The sequence below is a fragment of the Toxorhynchites rutilus genome, chromosome 3 (assembly GCF_029784135.1).
Source record: "Toxorhynchites rutilus septentrionalis strain SRP chromosome 3, ASM2978413v1, whole genome shotgun sequence".
Lineage (NCBI taxonomy): Eukaryota > Metazoa > Arthropoda > Insecta > Diptera > Culicidae > Toxorhynchites > Toxorhynchites rutilus.
Genome location: NC_073746.1, coordinates 323534913 through 323547250, shown reverse-complemented (window position 1 = coordinate 323547250; position 12338 = coordinate 323534913). Strand labels below are relative to the sequence as shown.

The window sequence follows — 12338 nt, the reverse complement described above, 5'->3', positions numbered from 1 at the left end:
ATATTTTTAATTGAAAATATTCACGATTCTTTCACTCTAAATTCAAAACTCAAACACGTATCTTTCACAATTTAGCTTTCACTCACTCTTCCTAGCTTATCTCACACTTAAATTTTGATTAAAGAGGATTATTTTACTTACATGTCAGCATGTCACAGCGGCTGGACTTCTTGGATAAAACCTCGGGATGTTTTCCGTTTTCGGGGGAGACAAGAGCAGGTACTTCAAGGGATCCCGTTTGCAATTGCTACTAGGGGCTTTGGTACCGATTGGGGATGTAAAATCCCACGGTGTCTCTATGTCTCGCTTCGTTGAATTAACAGTGGTGGCTCTTTGAACCACTTCAAACACACTTCACACACAGCTCGGCTCTTTCAACCGATTTCGTGAATTTGGTTAGGTTCACTTCAAAAGATTTTCACTTCACACAATTAAATGTCTATTTTTTTAAGATTTTTCACCGCACTTCAACTTATACTGTTCCCGTCACGAAAAAACTCCGAGGTCCCTATTCGGGCGCCAGTTAAACTTTTCGGTTACCGGAGTTCTTTTTAAAAAAGATACAACTTCGTTCCCTGCTAAGCTAAGACTACCGATGTGGTGATCGATGCTGTCGAGTCAGCATCTCGTTTCCGTTCCGTATCGGATGATCGTCTCGCTGAGCTTGCTGTTCCCAGGAATGGTAAATTCTGCTGATGTTTGTTTACTTTACTGGACTTTATCGCTCGCTGCCGGATAGCGATGTTGCTAACTCGCGCACGCAAGCGACCACACAATAAACAAACAAAAACTAGCTGTAGCGCGACAAATTACTTCACAATCCCCAAAAGTGTGTGGGTTTTCAAATTAACTAAATACATCCGCTTCGGACACATCCGGGTCGCTGCATCTTTTTATATTCATATAGATGTTTACAATTTGTGCTTATCTTCATATTTCACATATTTTATATTTCTGGGAACGATGTGGGTGGCGAGTTATGTTCATGTTTTCGGGAACGGTCCGGATGGCATGATGTGAGAATGTTTACGGGCTGATTGATATTATGCTGATTGTTATTTCGTGTGTTGTTCATTTGGCTCGGCTGGTGTTGTGCTAACTGATGATTTTTCAATGAAAATCCGGATCATTTTCAAGTTGTTGCTCAGCCCAATTCACGAACATTTATTCACACGTCAGACCCGTTTCGATTATTGTTATACGAGGGTCACTATTTATATTTCGGGAATAGGAACAAAAACAAATAGTTAAGTTGCGAATATATTTTTATTGTTTTTCAAAGTACTCGCCACGATGATCGATACACTTAAACCTGCGCTTAAACCAATTTTCAAAGCATTTATTCCAATCGACACGAGCCTTTTTTTGAGCGATTGTCAAATTATGTGGGATCCAACGTGAACATAATTTTCGCACAACTAAGTGTTCATGTAAAATCACATATATGCTGGTGGAACTAATGCTTAGGGATGCCTCAATCTCACAATAGGTTACATGACGATCTTGCTTAATCATTTCGTGCACAGCATCGATGTTTTCTGGCACTACAGTCGCTTTTGGACGACCTTCACGAAACTCGTCGGACAGCGAACTACGACCACGATTGAATTCACTATACCAGCGATACACAGTGGTTTTTGATAGAGTTTCTTCGCCAAAAGTCAAATTAAGTTGATTGACGCACTCTTGTTGTGATAATCCACGTCGAAAGTCGTAAAAAATCATCGCACGAAAATGTTCACGATTCAGTTCCATTTTTTTGCCGAGACCAAACTTTCAACTTTCAAATATAAAATAAACAAATAGCGTCCGTATGACAAAATGTTCTGAGTACGTATATCGTCAAAAATGTCAAACTTTACGATGGAACCGTCAGATGGACTCACATGACATCAGTGTTGCCAATTCCCGAAATATAAATAGTAACCCTCGTATTACTTTTTGGAGTACATCTTCCCTGTGATACTTCAACCTTTCTGCTCGATAGAGACAGTGTTAAACAGATAAATCTTTAACTACATTAATTTTATCAATTGTTATGTTACTTTATTCAATGCATTGAACTTTACAGGATGGTGCTCCACGCGACCGTTCGCGTGCAGAGTTCTTTTCGATTTCATTGGGAGGAGCTAAGTTGATTTCATAGGGATCGAATGCAGTGTTCGATGTGAATGGGGTCAAGAAATGAAGATGCTTACTGTGCTCGTAAGCGCGCATATCGATTTCATGGGAAATCGTAACGTGTTACGAATTTGTATATGGTCGCGTATTTCATTGGAATAGAATTAGGTTTGTTCTGGTTTCGGGTTTATTGCCTTCAGTTGCGCGCGACATGATGTAAGAGTGCATTCATACCGCCAGCGCATGTTGGCTTGTTTCTATGGATAATGAATAATTTGTGGGGGAAAAACAATTAATGAAGTTATGCATTTATGCTTGAGGAACTAACAATTAACTGCTTATGGGAATGAAGGATAATTCATATATTGTGAGTTTTAAAATAGCATTTGGAATCATGCTACTAATGTAGCATTTATTTTGTTAAATAAATTTAATCCTGTATCCTGTTTCTCATTCGAGGGAAGTAGAAATTTCTCGCAATTGCTGTAAACAGAAGCAATTGGATTAATTTTTCTGATTCACTCATTTAGAATTTAAATTTAGTTGGACATAATAAATCTTTTTTTAATTTATTCAAATTAACATAAATAAATGTTAAAATCTTATCTTCATGTGGTCTCCAGTTTTTCCTTATTTTTCTGATTTTCTGTAATTGGCGGTCTCTTCGGCGTTATATGGCTGCTGTCTGGAGCTGGTATAGTCGTGCAGCGTTTACGGCTGCCCTCTCCGTATTATTCATATTGTACTTAGCGAAAAGCCTGAGCAAACAATCGCCCACGGCTACTGTGGCTATTAAACACAACGCCACTGCTTGCGCCGTCGTTTGCTGTTCACTATTGTTGGCTGAAGACGAAATTATTTCGTCTGCTCTAAACAGGCCCATTTTCTTTTAAACTGATAGAGTTCGTCACTACACTGGGCACGATTTTTCAGCTTCGCACCAAAAAACTGATAGCGTTCAACACTTAGTACTTTGGGTTGCTCACACAATTTTTTGTGTTTTAATTAACTTATTTACACCACGTAGTGTAGTTTCCATTTATTATTTCACTCACTTCCACAGTTCAATTAGTACATCAAGCGGACGTGTCGCCGGCAGCAGAGTTCGCGTTCACGTGTCCGGTCACGGTCGCCATGTGCGATGTGAGATGTTAATCAATTTGATGTGATACCGAATGAATTGACATGTTCGGTCACTTCCTGTGACTTTTGAAGTTCTTATCTGTCCGTAACAGGTACGTTGAGCCACCATTCACTGTAGTTTTCTATTGTTAAAAAAGATCGATACACTTACCTCCGAATTGCTTCGTGCCCAGGGATCCCAACAGTATAGCCTTCTTGCTACAGTTGTCGTGTTCCTGTTTCGGCATCTTGCTAAAATTCAGCGACCGTTACTTTTTACTTTACTCGAGAGCATGACGTTTCATCGAACGAGTGACATGCAATTTATGTGATACACATTTATATGCTTTTTTCTACAATAATTTGGTCGCCATCTGCAAGATCTTCACTGTTTATCGTCTCAATCACGAAGGTTAACTCTGAGAAACCTTAAATCTACACTTTGCTCGTTGTGTGCCCATGAGCGTCCGCGGGATAATCGGTGACCGCTCGAAGCCGAGCGGTGACTGCCTGCTGATAAGATGGCGGAATATGTTCCGAATGGCCAGCCCACTTAATCATTAAACTAACGATGCCCGTGTTGCCAGAACTGGGCACGCCACACACTATCTTCGATATCCTTTGAATTCAGTCGTCTTATTACTTCGCATCGTGGTGGGATAAAACATATTCCTTTCGGCTGATTTGTAATAGGTATCCACTCTAAAAAATTGGCTTCTGGTGGTGTGGGTTGTTCGTTCTGGTCAGTGTCAAGTTTTTCCTCTTGGTTGGTAACCTCTCGCTCTGTTTCGTAAGCTGTTAATCACACAGGATGATACGCTTCCTGGATCCAACTCAGCTGGGGAGCACAAAGTGCCACTCTGTAAACGAAGGGTATCGTCCAGATGGCCACTGTGCCGCACAAAGCCATATAGCGCAAGAGAGCCCTTATCGATGGGAGGTAATCCTTCCACAAACTTCATCTTCTCCCGAAGCGGGATGAAGGCGGCTTCTTGTTTACTCCAGAGAATCGGGTTGTACTGTAGGCGAGAGCCCACCGCGGCGGTGGACCAATGTCTCTGCGCATCTTGGTAGTCAAGTGCGCACTCTGGGTGCCAGGCACGTGACTGTGGATAGTATCCGAGAAAGTTGTTGGTCGGTCTCATTCTGTGTGGCGTCAGCGCAGGAGGGAGCGGTTCATAATCAATAAATCCAGCACCTACATGTGACAGTTGAGCCTCAATGAGTGCTCGAGTTGTGTAGGGTGCGATTGCTACTTCGTAGATATTATGGTTATCCGCATCCGGCAATCCGAAGTCTCCTCCTGGTAGTTGGGTTCTATTGTGTATTCGACGGGGTTTAGGTATCAAGATTTCCGGCACATTGGCCGCGTACTTATATCCTTCCTTGTCCGTGATGCTTCCAATTCCTTGAAGCCAACTGTAGATTTCAATGGGGACGTGTACTGTCGTGGAATTTACTAGCCTTTCGCAATCCACGCAGCTTAAACGACTGTCCCACTGACCCGTTTGGCCAGTTGCCTCTGCAATACGTAAGAGTTGTGTGATATATAGTTGGGTCATGTTGTGTATGAACACCTCACGTGGCAGGCTGCGAGATACGCCCGCCTGTATCCTCAACATCTTAGCATGGCACTGTTCTACTACGTTCAAGCCGTGTGCGAGATGAAGGCCTTCTCGCTGTTCGGCACTAGATTGCCAACCGTCGGAATGTCATACTTGAGCTCGTTTGAAGGAGGGCTAGCTTCCTTACTAGCGTAGCTAGTTGATGGTGGCTGTCGTATGTCTTCCTGCCGTTTTACAGTATCGGCGATACTCTTCCCAGCCTGTCCCCTCTTAGGCCGGGGTCCTCTAACGCCTCTGCCACTGGCGTTAGTTCGGGGAGGGTTGTCGTATCTCTCCTCTCCCCACCGGGGATCTCCCCAGTCTCGGCGATGAGCGTCTTCCGCAGAATGTCCAGCGCCGGAAAGCCGTGCGCGATTGTCTGCCGCTCGATCGCGGTCCCTGATGAACTGTTTTTCACGTCGACTCATGGATGTATCCGAGTGCGTACAGTACAGTTAAAACTTGAAAAAGCTTTTAAATCACCAAAGATTTAGTCTCTATTTGTTTCCTCATAGAGGGTTTCGTAAGCTGGTTGGTAGTAATATGAGTCATCATACTGTGCAATGTCATGATAGTTGTCATCATAATTATATTCATCATAGTATTCAAATTTTTCATTATTTGGATTTGGATCTTCCAGTGGGTGTGCTTGACGTTTGAAATTTTGATATTGCTGAGAAGGAGGGAATGGCCGTTTTAAGTTGATCGGGGGGCGATTGCCGTAGTTTACGTTCCTTGTTCGAAGACTAGGATCGACTTCCATTGGCTCTGGTGGAGGCAGTGGTTTCGGCAATTGATTTACTGTTCTGAACGGGTTTGTTTGAAATGGATTTTGTCTAAATGTGTTTGTTTGAAATGGATTTTGCCTAAATGGGTTTGGTTGGGAATTATATTGATTGAACGGATTTGTTTGGAACGGATTTTGTCTGAATGGATTTGAAGGAAGTCTTGGGGGAAGCGGTGGTAAAACTGTTCGATTATAAGGGACTTGCATTCTGGGTTGCAATCTTGGTGGTTCTCTAGGTTTTGGTGTTATGTGAGTGCCAAATTCATTTCTGAAAGGAGCAGATCGAATATCCATATTGTAATAGTCAACGCAAAATTGATATGCCTGACCTAAATATGTGGGATTTGTGCTTTTAAGCAAAATGTTCAAAGGTCTCTCTAAACCTCTGATAAATGCATCGAGGGATTTATCTCGAAAATAATTAATATGAATGGGAGCATTTTGTTTCATTTTGTCGTCGGTTTGAATTTGCACAATAATATATGACAACAGCTCATTCACTCTACTATAGTATGAGCTAATGTTTTCATTAGCTAATTTTTTAATGGATGTCAGTTCATAGTCAAGAGTCTTGATGTCTCGTTTGTCCCTATAATATAGTACAAGTGTCTTTTTAATTTCAGTCCAATCACATTGGACATTGTTTGCGTTTAAAATGTCTGCTGCTTCTCCACCAATTTTCCTGCGAATCGTTCTTTCAAGAACGCTCAGCTGACCGGTGGTTGCATTTTGTTCTCTGTATACTCGAAAAATTGAGTCTACATCTGATAACCAGTCTATCAGTTCGGTGGGATTACCATTGAAGGGTTTTACATCCCTGACAAAGTCGGGTATTTTTCCCAGATCAATAAATTGCTGGGTGGTCAAGTACGGCAGAGAAGCCGGCGATCTTCCTTCGTCCATTGACATGATATTTTCGAAATAAAAATTTATTCGTGATTTTTTTGGAGGAATGTTTGAAAATATGGGAAATTAAATATTTTTAATTGAAAATATTCACGATTCTTTCACTCTAAATTCAAAACTCAAACACGTATCTTTCACAATTTAGCTTACACTCACTCTTCCTAGCTTATCTCACACTTAAATTTTGATTAAAGAGGATTATTTTACTTACATGTCAGCATGTCACAGCGGCTGGACTTCTTGGATAAAACCTCGGGATGTTTTCCGTTTTCGGGGGAGACAAGAGCAGGTACTTCAAGGGATCCCGTTTGCAATTGCTACTAGGGGCTTTGGTACCGATTGGGGATGTAAAATCCCACGGTGTCTCTATGTCTCGCTTCGTTGAATTAACAGTGGTGGCTCTTTGAACCACTTCAAACACACTTCACACACAGCTCGGCTCTTTCAACCGATTTCGTGAATTTGGTTAGGTTCACTTCAAAAGATTTTCACTGCATTTAATTGTGTCTATTTTTTTAAGATTTTTCACCGCACTTCAACTTATACTGTTCCCGTCACGAAAAAACTCCGAGGTCCCTATTCGGGCGCCAGTTAAACTTTTCGGTTACCGGAGTTCTTTTTAAAAAAGATACAACTTCGTTCCCTGCTAAGCTAAGACTACCGATGTGGTGATCGATGCTGTCGAGTCAGCATCTCGTTTCCGTTCCGTATCGGATGATCGTCTCGCTGAGCTTGCTGTTCCCAGGAATGGTAAATTCTGCTGACGTTTGTTTACTTTACTGGACTTTATCGCTCGCTGCCGGATAGCGATGTTGCTAACTCGCGCACGCAAGCGACCACACAATAAACAAACAAAAACTAGCTGTAGCGCGACAAATTACTTCACAATCCCCAAAAGTGTGTGGGTTTTCAAATTAACTAAATACATCCGCTTCGGACACATCCGGGTCGCTGCATCTTTTTATATTCATATAGATGTTTACAATTTGTGCTTATCTTCATATTTCACATATTTTATATTTCTGGGAACGATGTGGGTGGCGAGTTATGTTCATGTTTTCGGGAACGGTCCGGATGGCATGATGTGAGAATGTTTACGGGCTGATTGATATTATGCTGATTGTTATTTCGTGTGTTGTTCATTTGGCTCGGCTGGTGTTGTGCTAACTGATGATTTTTCAATGAAAATCCGGATCATTTTCAAGTTGTTGCTCAGCCCAATTCACGAACATTTATTCACACGTCAGACCCGTTTCGATTATTGTTATACGAGGGTCACTATTTATATTTCGGGAATAGGAACAAAAACAAATAGTTAAGTTGCGAATATATTTTTATTGTTTTTCAAAGTACTCGCCACGATGATCGATACACTTTTGCATGCGCTTAAACCAATTTTCAAAGCATTTATTCCAATCGACACGAGCCTTTTTTTGAGCGATTGTCAAATTATGTGGGATCCAACGTGAACATAATTTTCGCACAACTAAGTGTTCATGTAAAGGTGTCTATTCTGTATTTCAATCGATTCGAAATATTTCGAACGACTTGGTAAATTCCATTCCCTGTTTCGTTCGAGGTGTTTTCAAATTCGAATACCTTTCGTTCGGACTGTTTTGTTTTCGAACATCTTTCATTCGAATCAAACCAAACGTCAAACCCACTTTGTTTATGAAGGAGTGAATAATTTCCGCAGCGGATGAGCGGTGAACTGCAAAAATGTAAGCTAATTTTTAATCATTTTTTTCTTTAAATTAATTTTAACGTTCAACAGGGAAAAAAACAAAAACAAAACAACCACTAAAAATCAGTTCGAGCGGATTGTGCTGCTTCTGGAGCAAGAGCCGGACATAGCAAAGGGTTTCTCCCGAGGAAATTCCGGACCCTACTGGGATGATCTGGCGGCAGAAGTCAATAGTTTGGGACCGCCTATTCGCGATGGAAGTGGATGGAAAAAGGTATATACTAAAACAAATCCGAAACATATGTTTATAGTCTTATTTTTGCCCTGGTTTTCTGTGTAGGTTTGGGCGGACTATAAGTCCGGATTAAAGCGAAAACTCGCTCACAACAAACGGGAGCAGAGGGCGACAGGTGGAGGACCCAATAAAATTATCAATTTGTCCGAGCTGGAGGAGCAGGCAGTTCTACTAACTGGGTTACTTGCGACCGTGGAAGGAATCCCGGGTACCTCATCTCATGGAACACAGTTGGGTTCGCCTTCGGGTGAACCTCAAGCTGCAGACCAGGAAAATTTTATATATTATGGTACTTCCGACGAGTGTGACGGTATCAATAATACCATTCACTTCCAGCCCTCTCAGCCGAAAAAATCCAGACCTTCTACCACGAGGCTATTAGAGCTGCAAGTCGAGCAACAAAACAAATTTCACACCAATGTGAAATCCCTGTTAAAAAACACAAACAAGAATTTGAGTGATCTGGTTCATTATCAGCGCCAATCAGCTCGAGCGATTCTTTCCGTGGATGCCACACTCAAAGAACATCTGAGTGAACAAAAACGACATAACCACGAGATGGAGAAGATCGCGCTGGAGAAATCAATAGCGACAAATCCTTGAAACGCAGATTGCGTATATTTCAGAACATTAGAATAATGTTTCAAAATATCAGTGATCTGATTTTTTATCTTTATATTGTAACTCAAGTATAAAAAAATGAAAAAAAGTTCTAATCGTATTTTTATATCTTTCCATGGAAGAAAAATCTTACTTAATTTTTTCTTTGAAGTTTGTTTGGAATAGCATCAAAATTATATAAACTTTTTTAAAATTCACGAATTTCGCCTATAGTTTATGGAACTTCCTTAACCCCTTCACGTACAACATTGAACTTCACTCGTTGTTTCTCGATGTGAAATAATTACATAGCTTCAGGCATATGATGAGGATACCGACAACTGAAGATTATAAAATTTCCGTTATTTAAAAAAAAATTGAATGAGCTAAAAATATAAAATATAATTTGAATATTATAATTAAAATAAAAACGAACGAGTTAGTACGTAGTAATAACTCCTTCGTTTTTATTTTAAACACAACATGTATTTGCTCATCATAGGGCACCCATGTTAGATACCCACACTCAGCAGAGTAGCGGAACGACTCGAAGTGCTCGTTTTGGGCCGTGCTGTTGGAAATTAAATCGTACAGCAAGGGGTTAAAACAACGCAAAAAGTATTAATAATGGTTATTTGAATACTTGGCCTGCTTACGAGAAATCGATAATGACATGTTCTCAAAGTGTTGGCAGGAATAAGAGTAAATAATTCTGCCGAAACCATAGTTAAGTAAGGAAGACACTTCCTTTTCCGGTGGTTGTTATTTATTTGAGCATTTGCAAACAAGTTAGATGAAATTTAACAGTCATAAATATTAATTTAAACAAAAGTTTATTATGTAAACAGCTGCATAACATATTATAACTACTGAGAACGACCAAATTCTAAGCATATATTGTGAAGTGCACAGCATACATTTATAATTTGAGCGCATTTAGTAGGATTGTAGTGAAGTTGTCTCGCGCCAAGGATGCATCTAAACCGATTTTTTAGTAAACCGATTGTCCGCTCGACGATAGCACGACCCAAGGCATGCCTGCGATTAAAATCGCTCTCCAAACTCCCTTCCTCCGCTGCTCTGAATGGCGTTACTAACCAAGGTTCCGATGGATAACCAGCATCACCTGAAAATATTTTATCACACAGTACATACAAGTATACTAAAATATTGTAGTTGAACATTACCTAGAATCTTAGTATTAACTTCACCATTTTGGTGAAGCTGCTCAAAGTGAGTTCTTGCAGGGCTTACACGCCATATATGAGAGTCATGATTAGATCCCTGGAAGGTAGGATCAACGAAACGAATCCTTTGCTGATCGTCACAAACCTATGTTGATAAAAAAGAGTATTTGTTCATTGATTTGTTAATTCAAATACTAATAATACTTACAATCAGAACGTTGAGACTATAAAATCCCTTCCGATTAAAAAACAAATTTCGATTCAGCTTAGGTGGAATAATTTTTACGTGGGTTCCATCCAAACACATAATAACACCCGGAATTGATGTTTTCTGATAGAAGTGTAGTTTAGCACGCCGCTGTTCGTCTTCCGTCATATTTAGGGAAATCCATTTCTTACACAGTGTCCGCTCCAGAATGTTAAGCATTTCAGTCAGCACCTTGGAAAATGTGGGCTGTGCTATGGCAATGTGATAATCTTGCCCTGCTCCATGTTGATAATTTCCTTCAGCAAAGAATCGCAAACATGCTGCGAGTTTCACCTCCGTGGATAGACCACCTTTCCTTGTGGTAAGGCAGTTCTCAATTTCCTCTAAAACGTACCGAAAAGCTTCCTTACTTAGACGAAAACTTTTGATGAATCTGAATAAGGGCAAAATTAATCAATAAGAGAAACAAACATGGGATTTTTGAGACGGATACTTACGCTTCATCAGAAAGTTTCATGAAGTCGGTTGATTTTCGGTGGTTTCGCCGATGGTAGCAAGGCATTCCAATTTCTTCTTGCTCCGCCAAAATCGGTAACAAAACGGAATCCATTGAACGAGAAAATTTTCTCACAAATTTCTCTTAGGATCAAAAATTAACTGAAATTCAACTCGCACTCGCCGCTATTTAATACGGTGTTTCTTTTTGTTTATCGGTTTTTGACAGATCGATGCATATTCGAAATTTTCTAACACTTTCGTTCGAAACGAGCAAAACGATTGGAATAGGGAATGGTAAATTCGAAAACGATCGAAATATCACTTTCGAACGAAATAGAAATCCGTCGGAATACAGAATAGGCACCAAAATCACATATATGCTGGTGGAACTAATGCTTAGGGATGCCTCAATCTCACAATAGGTTACATGACGATCTTGCTTAATCATTTCGTGCACAGCATCGATGTTTTCTGGCACTACAGTCGCTTTTGAACGACCTTCACGAAACTCGTCGGACAGCGAACTACGACCACGATTGAATTCACTATACCAGCGATACACAGTGGTTTTTGATAGAGTTTCTTCGCCAAAAGTCAAATTAAGTTGATTGACGCACTCTTGTTGTGATAATCCACGTCGAAAGTCGTAAAAAATCATCGCACGAAAATGTTCACGATTCAGTTCCATTTTTTTGCCGAGACCAAACTTTCAACTTTCAAATATAAAATAAACAAATAGCGTCCGTATGACAAAATGTTCTGAGTACGTATATCGTCAAAAATGTCAAACTTTACGATGGAACCGTCAGATGGACTCACATGACATCAGTGTTGCCAATTCCCGAAATATAAATAGTAACCCTCGTATTACTTTTTGGAGTACATCTTCCCTGTGATACTTCAACCTTTCTGCTCGATAGAGACAGTGTTAAACAGATAAATCTTTAACTACATTAATTTTATCAATTGTTATGTTACTTTATTCAATGCATTGAACTTTACAGGATGGTGCTCCACGCGACCGTTCGCGTGCAGAGTTCTTTTCGATTTCATTGGGAGGAGCTAAGTTGATTTCATAGGGATCGAATGCAGTGTTCGATGTGAATGGGGTCAAGAAATGAAGATGCTTACTGTGCTCGTAAGCGCGCATATCGATTTCATGGGAAATCGTAACGTGTTACGAATTTGTATATGGTCGCGTATTTCATTGGAATAGAATTAGGTTTGTTCTGGTTTCGGGTTTATTGCCTTCAGTTGCGCGCGACATGATGTAAGAGTGCATTCATACCGCCAGCGCATGTTGGCTTGTTTCTATGGATAATGAAT

General features: G+C 40.4%; 2 protein-coding genes across 2 annotated transcripts; one reads left to right on the top strand and one right to left on the bottom strand.

Moving 5' to 3' along the window:
- Positions 1 to 689: 689 nt before the first annotated feature.
- On the top strand, positions 690 to 10043 carry LOC129775181 (uncharacterized). The gene is made up of 3 exons (XM_055779562.1): positions 690 to 8261; positions 8315 to 8498; positions 8565 to 10043. Coding segments are annotated over exons 1-3 (744 nt in total). The 5' UTR covers positions 690 to 8259; the 3' UTR covers positions 9123 to 10043.
- Positions 8530 to 11399, bottom strand: LOC129775178 (putative nuclease HARBI1). Its single transcript, XM_055779561.1, has 4 exons — positions 11012 to 11399; positions 10515 to 10947; positions 10307 to 10451; positions 8530 to 10245 (listed from the first exon to the last, which is right to left on the bottom strand). Exons 1-4 carry the CDS (start codon positions 11122 to 11124, stop codon positions 9986 to 9988), a joined length of 951 nt encoding a protein of 316 aa, XP_055635536.1. The 5' UTR covers positions 11125 to 11399; the 3' UTR covers positions 8530 to 9985.
- Between the last annotated feature and the right edge of the window lie 939 nt (positions 11400 to 12338).

What these genes read in the sequence shown, in the direction of transcription:
- LOC129775178 (XM_055779561.1), bottom strand. Translation starts at nt 11,124, where the DNA reads ATGGATTCCGTTTTGTTACCGATTTTGGCGGAGCAAGAAGAAATTGGA. An exon ending in ATGAAACTTTCTGATGAAGC is followed by an intron (nt 10,948 to 11,011) that starts GTAAGTATCCGT and finishes GCCCTTATTCAG; the next exon opens with ATTCATCAAAAGTTTTCGTC. An exon ending in ATAGTCTCAACGTTCTGATT is followed by an intron (nt 10,452 to 10,514) that starts GTAAGTATTATT and finishes TTATCAACATAG; the next exon opens with GTTTGTGACGATCAGCAAAG.
- LOC129775181 (XM_055779562.1), top strand. An exon ending in ATGGAAGTGGATGGAAAAAG is followed by an intron (nt 8,499 to 8,564) that starts GTATATACTAAA and finishes TTTTCTGTGTAG; the next exon opens with GTTTGGGCGGACTATAAGTC.